Raw genomic sequence first — 23,568 nt, 5'->3', positions numbered from 1 at the left:
TTGAGTTTGTGTTTTGTAAGACTATCTCACGAGTTCATATCCATGAGATGGGTCAACTCGATTCATATATACTATGAAAAATAATATTTTGGAATAAAAAAGTAATGTTTTTTCATGAGTTGTATCGAGTTGGATATTTGTTTCATAAAATTGATTAATGAGACTGTCTCACAAGAATTTTTGCATAAGAAGTTTAGGTTTTCTTCGTCTTGAGATATTTTATTTATTATTATTTTATGGAGTATATTCATTTGATCCTTATTATGTAGGGAAAAACTTATGTGAGACGGTCTCACGGGTCGTATTTTGTTAGACGGATCTCTTATTTGGATCATCCATGAAAAAGTATTACTTTTTATGCTAAGAGTATTACTTTTATTGTGAAAATCGGTAGGATTGACCCGTCTCACAGATAAAGATTCGTGAGACTGTCTCACAAAATATCTACTCTATTATGTTTGATACTTTATTTATCATCTTTGTCTATTAGCGTGATTGGACGTGGCAGCTACAAATTTATATCAAGGTTCTTAATTATGAGTAAAGGGGTTTGATGTTTGTCTTTAACGCATTGGTAACAAGTCGAGATTAATTATACAATTCTAAAACTTTGTTAAATTTGGTTTGTATTGTTATATAATTGTGGAGTTGGTTGGGTCGATTTTCCAAATCAAATCAATATATAGCTTCGGGTTTTGGTTTGGTATCTTCTTGTTTTTGCTTGATTGATGATATTCTAAATAAAGATTTAGAATATTGATACAATGTTTCTTCACTACATTGTCAGGATTCGCATCACTTTGCATGAGTACAAATTGTATAATCAGAATATTCTCAAAAAAAAATTGTATGATTAGAATGAGGAAATTTTTGCAGTGCAGGAAAACCTAGATAAAAAAAAAAACTCGATAAAATGACTGAAATTTGACAAAATAATTTTTTTAAAAGAAAACGATAGGGGGAAAAAAATCACTTCGCCAATAATGCCACTCATGGTAAGAAAAGTCAAGTTTAAATGAAATATGAATGTTATTCTAACTCGATTGCACGACCATTCTGGAATTTTAAAATATTTAGTTCGATACTTACATTGTAAACATCAACCTTGAATTAGTACAAACATAAATAGATTTAAAACTGCACATTATGGGTGTCCGATTCTAGTAGAATAAATGAACACTTACCATTGTTCATGATACATAAATTGTAAACGTCAATCTCGAATGAATACAAACATAAATAAATTCAAAATTGCCTCCAAATAGTGTCCGAATTAGTAGAGTAAGTGATTGCTTGACCAATAGTCAGAAATTTAATTCTCCCTAACACCAACTTCTCGGGTGAGCATGTCGCACAATACTTGCTCAGTACAGTTCACATGACTAACGTAGTTTGCAGGTTATTGCGTTAGCCCGAAATTTTACTCAGTACATACCAAAAAATAGCGACACAAGTTTTCACATCGTCAAAAATAAATAAATAAATTCAAAACTATTTATTTTTTCATAATTTTCTAATAAAATTTCTCGCTTATTAAATTTAAAAAAAAATAAACTTGGACTCGAGTTCGTTACAAACCAGACCCAAACTATGTTCAAACAGTTTAAGTTCCAGTTCCACATTAGCTTAAACCGAAACAGTAGATTCTAGAATTGTGGTCAGACCTATCGCCAAAAGACTAATTATGCACCTGAATGTTTACAAATTTTCATCAGGTCAACAAACTTTAGATGAGCCAAATCCTGATAACAGAAAGCGATAATATATGAACTTAAGGATGATCGTATGATTCTAGAACAAAATTTCTCAACTCTAAAGAAATAAAGGTGAATTCAATTCCAGTAAGAAACTAAAATACTAAAATACGTGAATTTCGAAAGTAAAACGAGAAATGAATTCACACGTTTGAGTAGTTCATTTGGCATTTACAAAGAATCCTACAGTATATCATCATCTGGTTGAGGATATATTGAAGCATCCTCAAGTGGCAGAGAAGGTGGGGTTCCAGGTGGGATAGAAGCTGCGCCATTCTCACCAGCATATATACACAAGGCTTCTGCATCCCTGAGGGTCGCATCGAGATCAATGTGATCACTCAGTTCATTGATAAATTTTAGGAGTGTATCGAAATCCATTTTTTCTCCCATTATTTTAGCACGGTGTCTTTTGAGGATAGCGACACAGACATATAGGTGGAGATGCTCACTCAGATAATGGGTCCATAGTACCTCCCACATACGCATTGTCTTCTCATATTCAAACTCCCTGCAAATATTAGAGTCATCAACTTAACAATCTGACAATCTGAAATGCATGACTGGCCACAGTAAGACTTGGTTAATGCGGTACACTATATGGACTGTTAAAGACTGTAGATTAAGGTTTCTTCAATCTAGGGAATCCGACACTTTAACTTTTGCTTTATTAGTTCCTCCTAGATGCATAAATAACACTAATGTATTTGTATTGATGAAGTTCAAATCCATTGTTTGCATATTTATATAATGTTCGTGTTAATTAAGATGAATTTTAAGTTCACTTAATAATGAAGTCATTTGAAATTCATTTTACTTTGTTCAACTAATGTGTAAAAAAATAAAGTATGAATTTAAGATTTGATCTATAGAGAAAATAGATGTATCGGAAATTTTTTTCCTACTGTTATATCACTTTTTAATAAAATTATTTTTTTGATTGTTAGATTTTCATAACGATGAGTTTCCAATTACTGTTTGGTACAAGCTTCTTGATTCATTATTAACAATAAAACTATAATCAAAATTAAATTCATCGACCCAATCACAATGGAGTTCAAAATGAAATTTAGGTACTTATCTGAAATGAGGGAGAATTATCAAGGCTAGAAGTAAACTTGACTATGGAAAATTTTGAAAAATCTTAGAAAGTAAGCACGAGTTTAAAATGTCCAGGATTTTATCCGGGTATGTAAGAATATTTCATGAGATAAAAGTAAAACATTAAATAGACAAGATTCAAAGCAGCAGTAGCACTTGCCTCTTAAACTGTATAAGAAGCCAGCGAAAACAGAAGAAATAGTTCAAGCAATCATTCTGCGCAAAATAGTTATGCAATGGGCTGTCTAACAACTCGACCAGCTGCATAAAATAGAATTTCATTTTACTCACTAAATCAAAATGAAACTGCCAGAACTACACAAAACATCGAACAAATATCAAAATCATAAGAAGTAAAGTGAGGTGAATTTAAATACTGATGCAAAACCCACAAGTTTAAAACTCTTAAAGTAAATGTTTAATCATTCCTTAAAACAAATATCATATAGCAAGAAACCTATATATTTAGTTGGTGGATGTGTTCGCATAGATTCATCAGAAAAAATTGAAGTTTCTCCCATTGATTAAAAAAAAAAGATCAATTAACTATAAAATAAAATTTGCAGTTTTTGCATTAAACAGTAAGTATCTGAGAACAAAATGTCAAGAAGAAAGAAAATCCTGGAAAAACAAGACAACCATACTTCAAGTCTCAGCACCTGTCCTGTAGATCAAGACCAAATTCCTAAAACAATTAGATGGCACTAAATTTGAAACAATAGCCAGATATAGCTCTGAGACTCACATCAAAGCTACTTCTCATGAAACAAACTAATTTTACAGATCATGATTCAATAAACTAAATCTAAAAGGATAGCGAGATGTATAGCAAAAGAGAAAGAAAGGACCTTTGACAATGCAAAAAGTTGAGAATGCATCCCACTTTGATCGCGATTGAAATTTGGTCCAAGGCGTTCCATGAGAGAAACAAAGCACCAAAAGGACTCGGATTCATCTCCCATGACAAACAAGATTGGGGATAGAAGATCACTCATGCCCTGAAAGTCGAAAAAAGCTTAAGAAGCAGCAATCGGTGTAACGACAATGGCGATCACGAATAGCATTTCACAAGCACTTGTCAGCTCAACAATATAAAAACAATCCGACTACCTGGCAATATCCAAGATCAAAGTTGTAAAATGAGTAAGTCAGCAGAATGTCGCGCAAGAGATACACATTGGAATTTTCATCACCATCATAGAATGAGAGTGACCGGTCAGTCCTCACCTTCAAGTAGAAAATAGAACAAATTATTAATAGCATTGCATTCTGCAACGTCTTGAATACATACATATACACACATATATATAGATAGATAGATACATATATATATAAGCCAAGAAAATTGTGTGCCGGTAGAGTGTACCACATCCTTGTCAATAAGGCCTTTCCTCTCCCTGAATTTTGTAAATCTTTTAGCCTGCTCAGGTGAAATGCTCTAAGAAAAGAAAAACAACTTGAAACTGTTAAGCTAGGTCATTAAATTAAAATAGCCAATTGTTACCAAATTGAGATCATAAAGAATACCAACGACCGGATTCACATGTTCCACATACATTGCTAATTATATCAATAACGTGTTAATATTTTGTAAAATCCAGTTTTAAAAATTTTTGATATATATACAGATCAACATAGAATTAAAATTTTAAGTTATTGTTTTTTTAAAATTTTCTATCCAATTATATTGACATAGATTTTGTGATTACCATTAAAAAGGAGGGGCCACAACAAAACGAAACTAAGATAGAAATAGTCCCCCAATATGCCACTGCATCCTTTCTAGTCTACCATTACATCCCTCTTCAGTTTTAGACTTGCAGGATCATGCCTCTTAGACATTTTCACATCACACTAGTTATGTTATTCTATTGAACCCTCAAGCCATTATAAAGCAAAACAAGCCTTCCAGTTTCAATAAGCCCACCCTAGATCACTCTTTCCCATCTTGACCCCAACTTTCAGTAGTAATCAGTTTAAACAAATGCCACAAATAATGAGATAAAAAATGATGAAGATATCAGGCCATAAATAAATTACTGTCAACATTGCATGAAAGTGGGTCAAGAGATGGATAAGAGAAAATGATATATCGATCATTGATAGATATTTCATCAGAAAGTTCCACCGTGATGCGAAAATAACCAAGTAATGTGAATATGTCACTTCATATAAACAAATCACGTGCAAAATAAAATGTGCATGTGTGTGATGTAAAAGAAAAAGAAAAGGTCAATTGTTCCTAGATTACATTAAACAATAAACAGCAGTAATTTTAAGAACAAATCATTAAAAAAAAGGTAACAGATGCTGAAATAAACAACTACTAACCTGCCACTGTTTTTTAATTGTTTCATACTCAGTTTTCTTTACTGATGTCAGGTATTCCCTCTCCGCATACGTTGAATCATATGAATGGTATCCTAATAAAAATGTCCAAACCTGTAAATGATAATAAAATCCACATCATTCACATTAAGAAATGAAATTATAAATTCAATAAAAATGAATCAATCCTGCATGTCTTTTTCAATGCACGAACCATCTTTCGCATATTGTGCTCAACTCCCCCATAGAAGATTCTCTTTCTAAGTGCTTGTGAATCCATTACTCGCCCTTCTGAATCCAAGAATGTAGTCCACTGCAAGTACAGATTTTTTATTAAAAATAGATGGCAATACATTATCAGAAATTTCTAGTTCTGAAAGTCAAAATAACCGACTCCGGCTGCCCAAGTCATTCACGAAAAGGAATGTAACAGACATATTGTGTATATCCAATAGAAAATCAGGTGAAAGAAGGATACGGGCATATGGCTGAAGTTCGACTAATAAGTATGTTCTTTCTTTGTTTCATCTTGGTGGAGCCATCTTTGATACATTGATATCACCCAGAAACATAGTCAATCATGTGAGACTACAACATTAAAAGCCGATTGTTACAGTTTATGGTCGTGCTATCAAGTGACATGCAATCTGGCAAAATGATGAAAGGGAGAAAAAGGCAGAAATGAGATTCTGTAACTCGGTGGAAATATCTTTAATTAACAAACTGTTTACCAATACTAATCATATATCTATAGAATAAGGTGCTGGATTAGATATAAGACACATAATTCAGATTTCTGAGAAGCTTATATTGATTACAGGATCAAGAAGAATGGTTCTTTAGCCGAGTGGTTGGCTTTCTCATCGTTCATTGCATATCATGGTCGATTTGGTTGGAAAGAAATACAAGAATATTTGAAGAGAAGTCGGACTCGGTCCACGAAGTATGGGATAAAATTAAATTCAGGGTGGCGTGTTGGTCGATGTTACAGCCGGAACATCGACATCTCAGTGTCTCCGATTTATCCAGGGATTGGAAATTTGTTTTCTCATGATAGTGGCGTTGTAGTTTGTTTTTAATCCTTTGTTTATAGCGGATTTCTTATCCGCTACTTGTACTCACTATTTACATTCAATCAATATATTATGTTTCGTATTAAAAAAAAAAGTATTTTTAGAGTTTTTAGTCACTGATTACTTGACAATTAAACTAGAGCATCTTACACAATAAGTTCGTATATAAATACATAATATATAAACATTTGACAAATACTTGTGGACTGTAAATATGATCATATTTTGATTGCATGAGCACCAATATTAATGAATCAGATTCATCCAATACAATAGGATTAACTCGATCAGGACAAAAAATCCAAGAAACCCGATATGTGCACACCTTTACCCACACATTTGATTAAAACAAATAGCACAAAATGCATGTAACTTCAGTTCTTATCTGAACTCTAGTATGTACAAGATCACACATTTTTTGTGCATGTACAATGAAAGGAAAAAGATCAGAATACTTAATTACTTATATGTTGCACTTATGAAGTAACTATTATGCTCTACCACCACTTATTCATGTCATCCCTCGACTATTTTGAGAAAGTCCACTCGATAAAAAAACTCAAAAGAATAAATGAAGTATAAGAAGAGAATATTCACAAACAAAAATAAACAATCAGAGAACTTGGAACACTCTCATAAGTGAGAAAAAAAAGTGTCATGTACCTCTTCATGCCCCAATGGTGGCTGACGCGGTTTTCCCCAAACTAGCGATAATTTATCAAACTGTTGAGAAAAGAAATGTACTAAATAAAAGAGTGAAAGAAAACAAAGACGGTGAATATCTATGTAATAATAGTAGTGACTTGCATATGGACATGTTAAAATTGGCAACACAAACAATTAATTGACACTATTAAACTATGAAGTTTATCACGCTTTAATATTAACTTGTGAATATCCATGTGATAATAATAGTAACTTGCACATGGACATATTAAAATAGGCAATACAAACAATTAATGGACATACCCTCCCTAAACTTTATTTTAGCCAGATCTCAAATATAATTTCTTTATTATTGGAGGTCAGAATGGAAAGGGCCATGCTATAACAAATTCAAATATCTGAGCACTAGTGTCGGTTGGTTTTAAATGGTAAAAGGAAAACTGACTTCAGAAATGTGATACACATGAATTTCCACTTTGTTTTACACTATCCTTGCATGTTTCGAAGTATATCTGAAAGATTGGAACATCATACTTTCAAGCTCTCAAGTTGTACAAGGGCCAAAATTGAAAAACAAATCAAGTCAGCAAGCCAACATTTGTAATAAATATCAAATAGACCAATAAAAGAAGCTCCCCAGTAAATAAACATTGTGAGCATCCAATGAAGGAAAGGAAAACAGTTTAAAGTTAAAAGATGAGTCATACCAATAAAATAAAGCTGAAAGAAGACATTCAACAAAACCAGATCTCCTAATGTATACCTCTTTACAATTGTAAGCTCAATTATTAGTTATTACCAAATTAATGGCTGTTTCATCACCAAATTAATTTCCTAGAGGTTATTTTGAAACCAAACTGGAAGAAGATTTGGACATTCTAATTTGATAGCACTGGGCAGTATCTCTGGACTGTTATCTCTCACCAGAATCAATGATAAAAAATGCAAGGGAACCATGAAATTTCCAACAGGGAAGGCTTATACAATTGATACTCCTTTCCATAATGGAACAGCGACTCTATCAAGGTAATACACATTGAACAAGTTTGAGCCAGCAGCTGCCGTAAGATAAGACTGGATGCAAGCTTTGTACAGAATTATTGAGTGTAAACGAATTATGTTACAAATTAAGAAATAAAAACGACATTTATGCCTCCTTGGAATCCTCCTAGATATATCTCCCAAAAGGGACATTTAACCAAATAAGGAATTTTTCATAGTTACGTTGCACTAACTCAGATCCACTAAAGTTGAGTTTCTAGGAAACTGTGAAAGAGTGGAAAGGAGAAATGACGTGTTACCTCCAATGGATCAGATGCTACAGGCACTTTTTCAGATTCAACAGATGCTGTGATAAGGTGATGATCTGGAGAAGACTGATCAAGCTTCCTCCCTTCATTAATGGAAAAGCCGTCAGTAAGACTATCCCGAAAGATCTGGGAAGTTGATTCTCGAGCAAATCTAGTGACAAGTGAGAATTTCTCCAAGACTTGTATTGAAAGGTCCCTAGCGGGATCATGTTGTTTCTGCCTCTGTCTACCATTTTGCTGAAAACTGTTGGAGCTTTTCATGGAAACATCATTTTCTTGATGAGCACCTGAGGGGAATTCACTAGCAGCAAGAGTTGGAGACGGGACATTTGCAACAGAAACAGCCATAGGAAGCTCCAAGGAAGACAGAGTTCGCTGTAAAAGCAAAAGACTGCTATTTATCTATCAGCCTGATTATTGGTAATTGTGTAAGCCATTTTTAATCAATAACAGGCTGAGATATATGGGGAAAAAATTCAATCTACTGCTTTGACTATCTTGTTCGGAAAAAAACAAATTAGGCATTTCAAAATTCCAATTACCTACATTCAGAAAAAAAATTCCAATTACCTGGAGAGGATTTTGAAAATCGTTCACGAGAAAAACATTTGCATCTTCAGCTGACCTATAAATGTAACATCAAATGAGCGACCACAGACAAACAAATCAAATAAAAAAAATTGCTTCCACATTTATAAGTCAACCACCATGATGGAGAAATTCTCAATTTTATTCTTTTTAAGAAAAATCAATCTCAGAAATGTAGTCAAACATATATTTCAACATGGAAAAATGTGATATATATCAAATAAAATCTCTGTTTTCCATTCAACAAAAATATATATTTTTATCTTCTCATCAGTTATCTACATTAAGATTAACTATAAACTCATCACACGCAGTCGACAATACAATTGCTTGACATTATTTTTTCTTCATATAAGAATTTCAACTGCAAATAAAGTAATGGTATGTAGTTCGATTAAATAGTTCACAACATTATTCGCAAGAGTTTTGGTTAACATCAGCTACTTACCTCAAGAATATCCTGGATAACATAATACGTATTCCTCAAGTATTTAGCCATTATTCAAGATAAATTCAAATTTTAACTCTAGATATTTTTTGTATCTAAACCATTCTTACACCGCTTATTGCCGAGAAATTAAAGATTTGAGTACTAGAAAACTGACAGAATTACCAGATAAAATTAGTTCCATGGCAGGTTCAAGTTTATCATGTGGATTCTATAAAAAAAAATATAGTATCATACAAACATATAGATACCACTCTTCATTCCATTTCTTCACTACTAAAGCATGGACTTCTTGTTCAGAGCAAGAAAAGAAGCAAGTTGAACATTTCATTGTAAGCTATTGAAATAGAGAAAACAAATAGCCAACACATGTTTTCAGACTCCGGAAGCTCTTGGGAAAATTTCTAAGCAATAGGAGCAGTTTTCATGGAAAATTCCAGAAAGAGCAGCAAATTCAACCAATATATAAATTATTTTGGTTGTGGTCCTTTTGGATAGACACTACACGAAAAAAATAGTCGTAATACATGTAACAGAGCCATTTGAATGCTTAAGGATAGACAGGCATAATTGCTTTTTATTATGTTAAAGAAGTTACATGATACTTACCTGACAAGGACAACATGCTGCTTAGCAGTTGTTATAAATTCTCTGACTCCTCCATTGTAGAAATAAAGGGGAGGAAAAGCTAGTCCTGAAATTGTTATAGGAAATGAGATATGATAAGTGACTATTAACATCGAGATGGAAAAATATCACGAAAAAATAACCCACGTATAACAGCTGCTTCAGCGAACAGTACACGATGACATCTATGAAATTTATGACATTATAAAACAATACATCACTTATTTACAAAAAAAAAAGTAAAATGACAACCACTCATGATTTAGAAATATAACACGAGCAAATAAACAATATTATCATCATAGAATTACAAGCATTAATCCCATAGTTAGGATCGACCAATGGATCACTTATCTTCAATTTGATACTCCTAAAATTATATCCTAAATTATCCTCGATTCAATAGAGACAAATCAACTTTATCTCTACTTAATTATGGTTCCCTCACTTTAGCTCATGTGAAAACTTTCCATTTTCTGACTCCATTATAATTCGCATATGTCTGAATTCGTTAGATGTGCCCAAGTTATCTTAAATGGACGACCCTTATCTTCTGTTTAGTATCGGGCACATTCAACCTTTTCACTACAGTAATCATTTCTAATTTGATCTCATCCACTTAATTTTTACATTTCTGTAACACCGAATATATCAGTTTTCATGGTCCATTAATGACCATCACATATCATAGCCATGTATGACTGACTAACATGTTCGGACACAATTCTAAAAAAAAGTAGTATCTTTCATGTTTCTTTATCAAAATTTTGTATCAACATGTTACTTCGCATTCCAAATCAACTGTTCAAAACACAATTATCACACAAGAACACTTTTCTTAATTTATTATATTAAATTAACCACGTTCAATATTTTCTTGCAGTCCTTGAGTTGAAAAATAGAAAAACATGCGCCAGAATGTGTGCTAAAAAGTACCATTACACAATAAATAGAAGCAATACCTGATGACATAACAACTATAACATATTGCCAGCCCAGGGTTGGAGTATGTCTACGTATTGAGTGAATATCTGAAAATGGCACAGCCCTAATGGTGTACAGATTCATATCTGCACATGATAATTAAACAAAATTAACAAATTTCGGTAAATGTGTGTGTTGTGCCCTGTTAGGTAAGTTACAAGAACTGAGGCCCAACCTTTCTCAGACAACCTAGCGCTCGAGCTTTTGCCTTTGTAAGGAATCCATGTCTACAACGGAATTAAAAGATCATTTCAAAGTCTAAAGCACAATGGAGTAGCTCGTCAAGAAAGCTCACTAAGAAAAATCATCACAACAGCCAAAAAAATCTAAATTCCATGAAGTAAAAACTCCTTTTCTCCCAACATAAATAGAAACAAAGCAATACCATGAAAAGAGAATTCCCTTGCTTGATCAACTTCAACCGGCCGCTGATTCTCTCGGAAGCATATTGCGTGGGATGAATTGCCACGTTATCCTTTGTATACACGATCTCCGCACCATCCAAGTCACTCGATGAGCTCCTTTTACCGCTATCACTCCGTTTCATGACACCAGAGGCCTAATCACAAAAACAGAGCCCAAATGAATATCGTGAAATTCCTGCATACACAATCAAGCGATCCATGCCTCAACAGTAAAAAAAAAAGATCTGATCATAATCAAATTAAAATCCTATGTCAATCGCCAAACCTTCCATTACTATACGCAATCATGCACCATCAATGAAACAAAAAAATAAGCAAACGACACCATGCGATAAATTGATTACCTGTCGAATCGATGCAGCATAGTCTGCATCATCTGACAGATCATGGACTTCCGTCTCGTGCATCACCGCCAATGTATCTGTGTGAGAGGGAGGAGACGTTGAATATATGGTTGATTAACTTGTCGGCGAAGGAGAAAGAAGAGGAATGAGGATGACGGGGGCGGGGTGGTGGGTGTTTCTAGTCTCACAGCCACGCGCTCGAAGATAGTGATCTTAATTGCTAGTTTTTGTGTGTGTGTCTATATATATATATATTATTGTGAAATGATATGATATGTGATTTTGTGAAATAAATCTAACATCTATATGTCTCATTAAAAATATTATTTTTCATTATATATATAGATCGAGTCGATCCGTCTCACGGATATATATTTGTGAAATCGTCAAACAAAAAATCTATTATGATGAACCAAAAATTTTATGTTGGAATTCTACAAAAAAAATCTTATATAAATATATAAACTCTTGTAAAATGATATAACCGGTGGATTTTGTGAAATAGCTCTATCGTCTGATCTGACTCATTAAAAATATTATTTTTCATTACATATATAGATCGAGTCGATCCGTCTCATGGATATATATATTTGTAAAATCGTCGAACAAAAAACCTATTATGATGAACCAAAAATTTTATGTTTGAATTCGACAAAAAAATCTAGTTATCATTAAAAAAATTTAATTTTTAAATAATAAGAAGTCATAAACAAATAGTCGTCATCTCAATCAATTTAAGGTGACGGTATTTAGTGTTTGATAACTCAATTACTTAAACCTTAGTCAAGCTCGTATATTTAAACACAAAATCAATTACAAGACAGTATATCGATTTAATTTTATAATACAAAATCTATCTCAATCAACTTATGAAAAATATTATTTTTTATTGTATATATAAACCGGGTCGACCCGTCTCAGATATATATATATCCATAAAACCGTATTACAAAAAATCTTATTATCTTTGAAATATGACAAATCTTGGTCTTCCAAAAATATTTCTAACTTTATAAAAACCTTTGTCGTATTTCCACATTTATAAAAACATCAAATACTATATAGACTTGTAGTAATGCAAATACGTTATATGTGCATAGTATGATACATAAATATAAAGACAAAAACATGGAATTTTGGGAAAGTTTGATTTAAAACGAGTTGATAATATTATAATAATGTCATTATTTATAAGTAAAATGGGGATATTTAAGTTCACTCATTAAAATGTGAGATGTTTTATTCTGTTTTTACAAAAATGTTTCTCATAAAAAAAAAATTAGTCTGGAAATCACTTATTTTTCAAATACTACTAAATCAATATTAAATTCTGATTTATAGTTTTTCAATTTTGTTTTCAAAAACTATTGGATCTTTATTTTTTATATTTATTTTTAATTTATAAATTTAATCATTTATTAAAAAAACTTTTTTTTTTACAAAAACTTCTTAAAAAAGATTTTAAAACAAAATTTGTAACTAAATATTATTCTTTTTAAACAAGACAAAAACTTGTGTGAGACGGTCTCAGGGGTCGTATTTATGAGACGGATCTCTTATTTGGGTCATCCATGAAAAAATATTACTTTTTATGTTAATAGAATTATTTTTTATTGTAAATATGGGTAGGGTTAAGACGATCTCACATGATACCTACTCGTTAAACAAAATCGTTTTTTTTATATTTGTTTTAAAAAATAATTTTAGTTCGTTATCTTCTTCAACAAAAAGACGCTTAAAGCTATTGATATGACAATTTCGCGATGAAACAGGAAACCCCTTACACGTGGCTGTAGGTGCTTCTTAGTTACCGTCACAGCCCTGTCATACAATCAACGACCCTATTCAATGCAATATGATAAATCCGCCATAGAAATGCGCGAAGAAAGAAACAAATACAGATAGATGGAGAAGATATAAATTCTAAAGCTTAATTGCGATTATGTTATGAATCGGGGAATTGTTTCGATTCCCGAATAATTACTCCGTTTAATTCCTAATATAGATAATTTTCGGTGATTCTGCATGAGAAAAGTGGTGTTAGAGGGATCGGAGACAGAGTAGAGGAAGGATTTTTCTTTGTTTGTGGCGAAACATGTCTGCCATAGTGTGCGGGAAGAGATCGAATTTCTTCGAGGAGTCGCCGTCGTCGCCACCAGTCGCCAAGAGAATCCGTTGTTCTTCATCTCCTTCCCGGAATTTCTCTCCCCCGAGGCCTGTCTCTTTCAACTACTTAGTCTCTGATTACTCTTCACCGATCGATCTTCTCTTTACTCTCTTTCCGGATATGGAAAAACAGGTATTTTTTTCAATTTTTAATTTATTCAGCTATTGATTCTGAAGGTCTTATTCCTGATTTTTTATATATATATTTTCGGCCTTTGGAATTCTTATATGTTATTTCTAGTTTTTGATTGCATTAGATGATAGATTCACATAGAACACTTTTTTTTATTATTTTTTTGTTAATTGAAGTAATAATAAATTTGATAATTGATATTTTATCAGCAGTGTTTATTGATTTTCCGAGACCATGAGTTTACCATTTTGGTTCACTGTAATGATTCCCGTGCCTTTCTATGAACTCTGCATATGTGCAATTGGGCTTGATCATGTTAAATAAACGAAGGGGAGAATCTTGATCCTATTTTACTATTATCCCAGAAAATATAAGGAAGACTAAGATGATTGAGAAAATTTGAGGAAGAAGATGGAAGTTCAGTTCAGGGAACAGCGAATAGCTTCTATCGTAACATATATTTATCAGCTCTCTCATGTACTTTAAGCAAAGGTGCAGAATGTGAAGTGAAAAATTAATGACTCGAATTGCGCGAGGACTGCAGCGGTTATCTTCAGTGTCATGTTCATATTACTTTAAAACTTGCGCCTTCTGATGACACTCCATTCTCCTTCTTGGATCTTACTTAGACCCCCCTTTGCATAGTTATGTTTGTCTTCCACAACAACTGTACCTGTTTTTAAGGATCATAGATTACTTATTCTTAGACTGTCCCCACTACCCTGAACTACACTAAGTAGCGTTATGTTTATTATTGAAATTTGGGTGCAGCGTTTAATAGTAAAATCCTGCTTTTTTTGTTTTTTTTTTGCAAATAAAGTTCACTATACAACTCATCCCTATGACTTTAATATAGTAGCAAGATAGTGAAATACCATGGCAAGCTGGGAATTGTAAGAGGTCACAAATGATTCGCAAGTCATCTGGATTTTCAGCTGCTGAATTTAGCAGGAGTTGCTTGATCATGTACCCATATATTACTTACTTAATTACATATGCAAGGTTATTGTCTTATTAAGAGTTTTCATTACCAAATGTAGGAGTTGTTGGATGGTCAATTGCTGCCGTTCATCTGAAAAATAATTGAATATTTGATTTTATGCACATCTCATCGATGGGGTATTGCAATTAAGTAAAATTGCTCCATGAGGCTACAATATTGGATATTTTGTCATAGAATCATATCTTATGAAAACCTGTTCGTAGTAAAAACAAAATTTCCATTTTTGGTTACTTACCATATTTGCTTACTACTTTCTTACATCTTAGGACCATCCGAATGTCTTAATTGTGCATCTAGATTTGTTTGGCGTGGTTATGAGGCTTATATTTATTTTATATTGTTTGGCGTGGTTATGAGTCTTATATTTATTTTATAAAGGGCCATGCTCTAATAAGAGGTCATAGGATGATCTCGCATCAGGTTTGTTTTCAGTATTAAAGTTGTGGTTTCAGAAAGCTTTTTAGAGGCAGTTTGATTGATAGCTTCTTAAAACATCTTATAAGATGTTTCTAAGTGTTCGTTAAATATTATTATGTTTTAAATAAGCTGCTTAGAAGTTATAACTTATAAGATCTTTTGTTGAACATTATCATATTTTAAATAAGCTGCTAAGAGCTTATAAGATCTTTTGAAAAATTCAGATAATGCAACTTATGTTATGATCACATGAACTTTATGAGAAATAACCAAAACAACACAACATGTGTATGGAAAAGTCTTATTCTACCTGTCACTACAGTTTTAAAATCATCTTATAATCTCATATGACTTATTTATACAAATGTTTTCAGAATTTAATTTTAAATAAGATGGAAGAACTTTTAAGTTGTTAAAAGTAGTTTATAAACTTTAAAATGTTATATGATGTTTAAGATAGTTTAGATCAATGGGCTCTTAATTAGATACTCTTTCCTAAAATAGAGGGAGTTTTGAGGGGAGTTCAAATTACTAAAATTGCCTTTTGGTATAAATATTTTTTTCTTTGAGGTCAGACTGCACTAAAAGTTCGAGCATTATGTTTGGTTCCGACCTTGGAAACCAACGTTCCCCTCCCCAAATTAAACAAATATTGTCATCTTATTTTCACTCCCTTTTCAAAACATGTTTCCATACATCCCTACATAAGTATTGCTTTTAATTTAAATTTTCAATCTTTTTAAATTTTTTTTTTTGGTATAAGATTCTAGCTTAACAAATATTTTAAAATTTTAAAAAATATCATTTCTAAAAATTCTAGCCTTAAATATGACCCTAAGGCAAACATTTTTCCGTGTGAAGCAACTCAAAACCTGCCTTTTCCATCCCATAAAAACATTCCCCAAAATTATTCTCCAAAAAATTTCCTTAAACCCAGAAAAATAATCCAAACGCTGCCAAAAAGTTTCACAGTACTCACCTTATTAATCCAGGGACCATCATTGTTTCTTCAACTGCTGCACCATTGGTACAAGAATGTCCAGTGCTAATTAACTGTCTGTGACATAAAATTGCTTTGTTAGGCATCAATTTTAGCTTTTTTTTCGTTTTTGAATTTCACTATGCTTTTCTGTGACATGCCAAGTATGGTATGTGTTTTTAGTTCTATATGAACGGGTGTAAGCTCATTATTTTTTTACGTGGACTTTGCCTCATATATCTTACTTGGAACTTCTATAGATGGATCTGTTGAGCATTTGTTATCCTTCGCCTTTTTTCCGGTGGTGTTGGACTAATCAATCAATTATGAATGCTTTGGATTTGCAGTTTCTGGAGAGAGTCCTTGAAGAATCCGGTGATGATCTGGATTCTGCCATCAAAAGATTAAATGAGCTTCATTTGAGTACGACGACGATCGCATCTGATGTTACCCAGAACATTAATGCACAATTTTCGTTTCAAGGTTTTTCTATCTTTTGGCATCCTTATTGACAATCGCTACTTGTGGTGTTTCATTAAATGATATATGCTTATTTCTTCAGTTGCTGTTTTTTAGTCATGAATCAATTAATTTTTTGCATATTACCATCCATGATAAATCATCGTGATAAAAATTATTAAAAATATTGTGGTTCCCTACCTGTTATTAGATTTGGTGGCCATTATTGAATTCTCCAGTCTGACGCAGTCCATTGTTTCAATATTCACACAGCCTTTCGTTTTTGTAATTGGTTTTTTGTGCGAATACTACTTTTCAGTTTAGTGGATTCCTCTTCTCCAAAAATGGCTTCACAGATGTCGCTTTCAAGCTTGTTATTTTCTGTTTTTATAGCCATCTAGCACCTTGGGGATAGTTTATGGTGTTTCACATCATTTATGTTTAGTCGTCGTTCGTTGCATCAGCTCCTGCAATCGAAAAATAATTTCATCCATCATCTAATTTTATGTGATGTAGATTAGTGGGAAAAAAAACTCTCTCCTGTTCTGTAATTCCAGATGAGTGACATACTTCTGTTATCTTGTTTTTGGATTTATTTTTTTGTGCTTACATGCCATGGATCAAAGTCTGGTGTAATAGGTAATGAATGACTCTTCAGTAACTGCTGTTTTTAGAAAGTGGAGGCAGAAGAGTGCGAATTGTTTACCACGGGGAGAAAGCACACTAGGTTTTTGTTGATTGCTTATAATTTTTTCGTTTACATATCATAGGTTAGTTTAATTTCATCTTTAGAGCGATGTAGTGTCTTTTAACTAAATTTGAGAGAAGAAAATGTGGTGCCAAGGGTTAGAGTACGCCGTCAATATTTTTAGGGGCACATGTTCTATCATCTGATCTAGATAGTCCCTCTACATTCATCATTCTTTCACCCCAACAAAAATTAAGGTATGTAGTAAATTCCATTCGGTAAACCTTCCACGAGTCTATTTACATTCATTTTCGTTTATTTTTCTATTTGCAAATGTTTCCCCTCTCACCTCCTTATCCGTCTGATGTTTTTTCGTCTTCCTACGTGCTTGCGATATATCATGAGAAACCACGACATGGCATGCCACTCCTCGTGCAACTACTTCGAGCAACAGCTTTAGTGGGGGTATCTTTTGAGTTATTGGGGTGCTGATATGGGTTAATTTTGGATTAGCTGTAACCAAAGTTCCATTTTGTTTTTGAGTGAATGAACTCTGTTGTTAAACAGGTTGCAGCAATAAGTACGTGGATGTTAACCTCACTCCTGTCATTATCTTCCTTTTCAAGATTGAATAGTAGAACGAAAAAAGTCGTGTTGCACAAAAAATTAGGGTGTTTACTACCTTTTGTTTCAAGGGAGGTGGATGTAATAATTGTTGGAGAGGAGGTTAGGCAAAGTCAAATACAGATGGAGGTATTTGTCATTTAATTCTCACAAGATCAAACTAACTAGAGAATAAATATGACATAACATAATCTTGTAGGAGTAGTTGGTTCAAGTCGCCATGTTGCCTGTCAAGTTTGATAATGTTGAAAGAAAATCTAGACTTGGCAAAGCAATAAATAGACGGATTCATGATGTGAGGATGTCTCACTAGTGATATGAAGACCTTTATGTATTGTGTTTCTCAAAATTATGAACTTTGAAATTGCATCATTCTTCCTCAGTGGTGTATTTTGCCAACGGCCATACGAGGCATTAATTCTCAATAATTAGCTGTTGGGTAAAGCTAAAATTTCTACAAAAAAAAAATTCGGTAAAATCTTGTACATTGATTTTGAATTACTATTTCTCCTAAATACTTCATTCATCAAAATTTCTTGTGAAGCAGAAAAATTTTAGGAAATTTATGAATTATGAATGCTGACTTTATGTTCAAAGCTCTCGGGAAACCGAATTCAGAAAGAATGGTGATCATTAATTGCTTATAAACTTGTACCTGATTTCTGATTGGATCTGCTCTTAGGTTCCGTTGTTTCTTACTGGACTTTCAAGCTGCTTATAAGGGTATTCAAGCTTGTGTTGTTTTTAGAAAGAGATATGGCAATCTGAAGGTCTGTCTTCTTATAGAACTGTCTCTGCTGGGCACCGTGTAGAAGGCTGACAGATCTCCTTGTCTCCTAAGGTTTGGATGGTTGCCTACCCCTGTAAGGGATCTTTAAAAAGGTGTAGCAACTGCGAAGTTGATGCATCACCTGGAATACTCAATTCTCCAGAAGTTGGTGGTCATAGCTGGTCCCCTCTTCCAACCGAAGAGCACTTGACAACCTGTTCTCTATGACCTAGAGTTCTTTGTGTACACAACAAAATAGCTATACTTCGTGTCAGTTCTTTTTATTTTCATCACCAGCCATCTCTGTTTCGATCCTTTCTTGTGTCACCTCTAATTTTCAGCCTAAGTTTGGACTTCTTTCCATCTCACTGAGTTTATCCATAGCCTTGTCTCGTCTTGACACATATTGCAAAACATTTTACCATTCTTAAAATGAATTTCAATATTTTCTGGCGATATTAATGGATATGCGGAATTCTCCTACCCTAAAGATCATTGCTGAGTGCTGAAATGTATCGAACAAAAAAAGTATTGAAGAAATCTTTTGAAGCTGAAATGATTTAACTTTTTTTTCTATACAGTTACTCTTGCCATCTTCATACAGAACATAGATTCTGAGTTTTCATGCAACAGTTCACGACATAGTTTAAATGTCTTCGTGTGCTTTAGTCTTTCAATAGGACTGCAAAACGTGAGGGTGATTACTTAATATAGATACATGGTCAGATAAGCAAAATTGTTGCTAACATGGGAAACATGCGTTGAATGTGCTTTAAATCCATGTTTGATCTAGTTCAGCAGATTTTTTAGTAGTTGACTTTAACTCCAAGCCCTTCATCTAGTCATGTTTTTATAGTGAGTTTGTTTAAACTTTGAAATTTTAAATTTTTGTTGGTTGTGCGAAGACCTGAATTCTTGTGATCCCTTCATGTTTTTATTGATAAAATTTTGTGCTTTTCCTTTTACATTTACTTAAGCCACGGATTGCTTGCAGAAGTTATTGCCCACATAATATATTTTTTGGAAATTTGGAGATTCAATATTTATTGTATTTTGGTTTTATTATGCTTTGTTCTGTAACATAAGATAAAGTGGCAAATAATGTGGAGACTACTCCAAGGGAGGAACTACCTGCTGGAAGCAATCACTCCATGGATGGTACAGAGTGGGTTGAGCTCTTGGTTAGAGAAGTTGCGGGAGCTTCAAATGTAGAGGAAGCTAAAGAACGTGTGTCACGAGCCCTTGAGTCCTTGGAGAAGTCTATTTGTGCAAATGCAACTGCAGAAGCTGCCCAGAGCTTTCAGAAGGTAAATTCTGTAATTTATTACTTAAAAACCTACTGTACGGAGTCCCATTGACAACGCCGATAATGTATTTAGCAAAGGATTATCAGTGTACCATGTAATTTTCTTTTTTTTTCCCTCATTTGATGGTATCAGTCTTCTCTAATTTTCCCCCACGTGCGTGATTTGAAATTATTTATTCTTGCTTTTAATTCATAAATATGCTAATCATGCACCATAGGAGAACATTGTTCTAAAGCAACAGCTGGAAGCATTCATACAGGAAAATACTATTTTGAAGCGAGCGGTGTCAATCCAACATGAGCGCCAAAAAGAGTTCGAGGAAATGGGCCGGGAGTTGCATCAACTGAAACAGCTAGTGTCGCAGTACCAGGAGCAGCTGAGGACTCTTGAGGTCAGATTCTTGGGCTAAACTTGTGAAATTGTGTGTGAATTGATTAGGGTGTTGAGGTTTTTGGCTTATGTCCTTACTCAAGTCAGAATGCATGGAAACTAACGGAAGAACGCACATGACACTAAATTATGCCTTAGCTACAGATTTTGAGACACTGACATGGATATATAAGCATTCTTTTACCAAGTTGTCTTAGTAGCCCTTCTCGATTCTTCGTCTCTCTCCAGCTATCCATGCCATCTAAGTTTCTGCTTCCTGCCTATGCTGACCTCATTAGTTGATATTTTTTGCAGTTTCCCAATAATCATGCTTAAAAATTTATTTTATGTGAACTAGTTTTTGACGAAGGAAACTTGTAATATCTGATTCATTTCGTAGAAATTGACTCTGTTTACTTAAAAAGGTCAAGTGGGTGGTTGCTATTTTGACAATAATTCCAATTCCATGTAATCAAAATCTCTGAGTCGTCTTCTTTCTACATAATACTAGACAAAATATTTGGATCTCAGTCAAAACATGTGATACCTTGTTGTGTTCATCAGGTCAACAACTATGCCCTTGCAATGCACCTCAAACAAGCGCAACAGAGCAACTCGATATCTGGACGTTTCCACCCTGATGTGTTTTAGTGAACGAGGAGCCCGGGGGTTCGGTTGTTTGCTGGTTTAAAAAATAACCTCATGATTCATCAAGACGTGCACTTTTGCTCGGCTGTAGTGACTAGTTTGTGTAAGTCCTTGTTATTTGCTGTGTACTTATCTGAGGTCTGTCTATCAAAACTTCTTAAACTTGCAACAGTTCATCCTATTTCAATTGAATTTGATTATTACTTGGAGCCTTTGCTTGATTATTATTCTTATTATAATACTTCTTGTGAGTGAGTTTATTTTTAAAAGGTATTTATGAAATTATCTTTTGAGGAAACGGTTTTTACCGTGGGGATAAAATCATATACGATTTTGTGTAGCAAATATTATTAATTTATATTTTAAATTTATATTTACGAGAATTAATTATTATTGTGAATGACATATTCTTGTTTAATCTAAATGGTTGACTTAAATTCTATGAATTATTAAAATCATATAATTTTTTTATTCATGTATATCGATTTATCATCTTTATTATATGTATTCTGTCTTTTCATCTCACAAGTTAGACAATATATATATTATAAAATCAAATATATGTATTAAAACAAATCAAGAAAAAATAATTAAGCTTAGGCTTATGATACACAAAGTCATTTAAAAGGTTATATTTATATTCAAAGGTGAGCGTCAAATTAATCGATTGAAACGAATTAATTCGGAAATTCGGTCTAATTATGTCATAAATTCGGTTTTGAATCTCAAAATATTTGTTAAATTGGTTTGGTATCGGTTTGGTATTTTTCGAAAAATTTGTTAATCGACTTAATCTATATTTTTAAATAATATAAATTTTTGTACGGATTTAACTATTATTTGTAATATACCTAATATATTTTTATAATATGTTGTGTTTATATTTTTGTTCTTTTTTGACGATGTGACAACGCGATTGTTATACGAGTTTGTTGATGAGCAATCCTCGCATGTATATGTGACTTAATATATGCACAAGTTACTTTCTTGTTTTTTGTTTTAATAAATAAATCAATTAATTTAATTTTCGATCGGATTAATCGATTTTTAATGGTTCTTTTAAAAAGAATTTGATTGATTCAATTTTAAAAAACTCGGTTTATATATATATATATANATATATTCTAGTCACTTGGAAATTAAGACTTGGTCCAATCAATTGTTTCAAATATTTGAGTCCACAACTATTTCTTTCTAAAACCACCAACTCTTTCAACGGCACAACAAACTCTAGATTTGTTTTAATTCCTAGAACTACAATAAGTGAGTTAAATTTAACCTACGATAAAAAAAAAATAAAAATATCATTCGAACCAATATATAATGGTATGGTAAAGTAACTGTTTGAGTCAAACATAGGACGAAACTGATGTTTTATCTTGCACATCAACAATACAAACACTGTACAAAATACATCGTAACAGAGTCAATTTAAACAAGCTAAAAAAACTACAGTGGATCAAGAAATCGAAACAAGCCTTTCAATCCCATTTCTCATCATTCTTTTGAACTCATCAAAATCAACCATTCCATCTCCATCTAAATCCACCTTCCTAATCATCTCTTTGCAATCATCCAAATTCTTTCCTTGTGCAAGCCCCAAAGAACATAAGACCAAACCCAACTCTTCAACTGTTATCAACCCATCTTTGTTCCCATCAAACACATCAAAAGCCTCCTTCAAACTCTCATCTTTCAAACAACCCTCCTTCCGCCCCAAAATCGACTCGAAAAGCTCGCCGAACTCGTCGAAATCTATCAAACCGTCCTCATTTGAATCAAAGTTCTCCACCATATCAACGACATCTTTCTCTTCTGCTGAGATCCCAATATTCTTGAGTGATTCTCTAAGCTCTTGCTTGGTTATGTACCCATCTTTGTTCTTATCAAATGTCCCAAAAACACTTCTGATCTCACTCTTGGTATCCATGCCTTGGCTTGTTTTCTTGACTTGCTCTGTTTGGGAAAGATCAGTTTCTCCATGGAGGCCTAGAATATATCTGAACCATATATTAGCAGTTTTCTTGGTTGTAGGGATGGTAGAAAATGTATAAATAAGGCCAAATATGAAGAGAACAGAGGGTAACAATATAGCAATCATTTTGTGCAAAAAAAGACCTGAAACAACATGTAGGAAACAAGGGCTTATTGGTTTTGAGAATATAATTTGGAGAATCAAACTCGGAAATACTTTTGGTATTTTATATATTTATGGTGTTTTTACTTTTAGGATTCCGCGTAGTTTTGATATGCTTTTCTTGACCAACAAATCGGCCGCCATCAACTATCGAATAAATTACATATGATGTATAATTTAACACGAGGCATAGTGAAGATCATATAAATATTTTATATATA

The 23,568-nt window shown here is 33.1% G+C and overlaps 3 protein-coding genes across 3 annotated transcripts; 1 reads left to right on the top strand and 2 right to left on the bottom strand.

Annotated features, from left to right (window-relative positions):
* Positions 1-1,743: 1,743 nt before the first annotated feature.
* On the bottom strand, positions 1,744-11,857 carry LOC140962946 (uncharacterized). The gene is made up of 15 exons (XM_073422075.1): positions 11,649-11,857; positions 11,265-11,438; positions 11,055-11,106; positions 10,858-10,965; positions 9,878-9,962; positions 8,803-8,857; positions 8,224-8,607; positions 6,920-6,979; positions 5,398-5,496; positions 5,187-5,297; positions 4,222-4,293; positions 3,966-4,082; positions 3,704-3,853; positions 3,012-3,116; positions 1,744-2,261 (listed from the first exon to the last, which is right to left on the bottom strand). Exons 1-15 carry the CDS (start codon positions 11,709-11,711, stop codon positions 1,938-1,940), a joined length of 1,959 nt encoding a protein of 652 aa, XP_073278176.1. The 5' UTR covers positions 11,712-11,857; the 3' UTR covers positions 1,744-1,937.
* A 1,584-nt stretch (positions 11,858-13,441) lies between these two features.
* Positions 13,442-21,419, top strand: LOC140962759 (uncharacterized). The gene is made up of 5 exons (XM_073421734.1): positions 13,442-13,947; positions 16,694-16,829; positions 19,973-20,193; positions 20,411-20,584; positions 21,127-21,419. Exons 1-5 carry the CDS (start codon positions 13,744-13,746, stop codon positions 21,211-21,213), a joined length of 822 nt encoding a protein of 273 aa, XP_073277835.1. The 5' UTR covers positions 13,442-13,743; the 3' UTR covers positions 21,214-21,419.
* Positions 21,420-22,550: 1,131 nt separating this feature from the next.
* On the bottom strand, positions 22,551-23,457 carry LOC140963226 (calmodulin-like protein 3). The gene has a single exon (XM_073422517.1). It carries the CDS (start codon positions 23,309-23,311, stop codon positions 22,670-22,672), a length of 642 nt encoding a protein of 213 aa, XP_073278618.1. The 5' UTR covers positions 23,312-23,457; the 3' UTR covers positions 22,551-22,669.
* Positions 23,458-23,568: the final 111 nt, after the last annotated feature.

The sequence above is a fragment of the Primulina huaijiensis genome, chromosome 17, assembly GCF_012295235.1.
Source record: "Primulina huaijiensis isolate GDHJ02 chromosome 17, ASM1229523v2, whole genome shotgun sequence".
In the NCBI taxonomy this organism is placed as follows: domain Eukaryota; kingdom Viridiplantae; phylum Streptophyta; class Magnoliopsida; order Lamiales; family Gesneriaceae; genus Primulina; species Primulina huaijiensis.
The sequence above is the reverse complement of the archived record's forward strand: the minus strand, read 5'-3'. Positions and strand labels throughout refer to the sequence as shown.

Bases quoted from the DNA above. Each gene is read 5' to 3' on its own strand.
- LOC140962946 (XM_073422075.1), bottom strand. From the start codon at position 11,711: ATGCACGAGACGGAAGTCCATGATCTGTCAGATGATGCAGACTATGCT. The intron at 4,294-5,186 runs GTTAGTAGTTGT...TTCTTTTCTTAG, and splicing joins CAATTAAAAAACAGTGGCAG to AGCATTTCACCTGAGCAGGC. The intron at 3,854-3,965 runs GTAGTCGGATTG...TTCGACTTTCAG, and splicing joins TTGATCTTGGATATTGCCAG to GGCATGAGTGATCTTCTATC.
- LOC140962759 (XM_073421734.1), top strand. From the start codon at position 13,744: ATGTCTGCCATAGTGTGCGGGAAGAGATCGAATTTCTTCGAGGAGTCG. The intron at 13,948-16,693 runs GTATTTTTTTCA...TTGGATTTGCAG, and splicing joins TTCCGGATATGGAAAAACAG to TTTCTGGAGAGAGTCCTTGA. The intron at 16,830-19,972 runs GTTTTTCTATCT...CTGTAACATAAG, and splicing joins TGCACAATTTTCGTTTCAAG to ATAAAGTGGCAAATAATGTG.
- LOC140963226 (XM_073422517.1), bottom strand. From the start codon at position 23,311: ATGATTGCTATATTGTTACCCTCTGTTCTCTTCATATTTGGCCTTATT.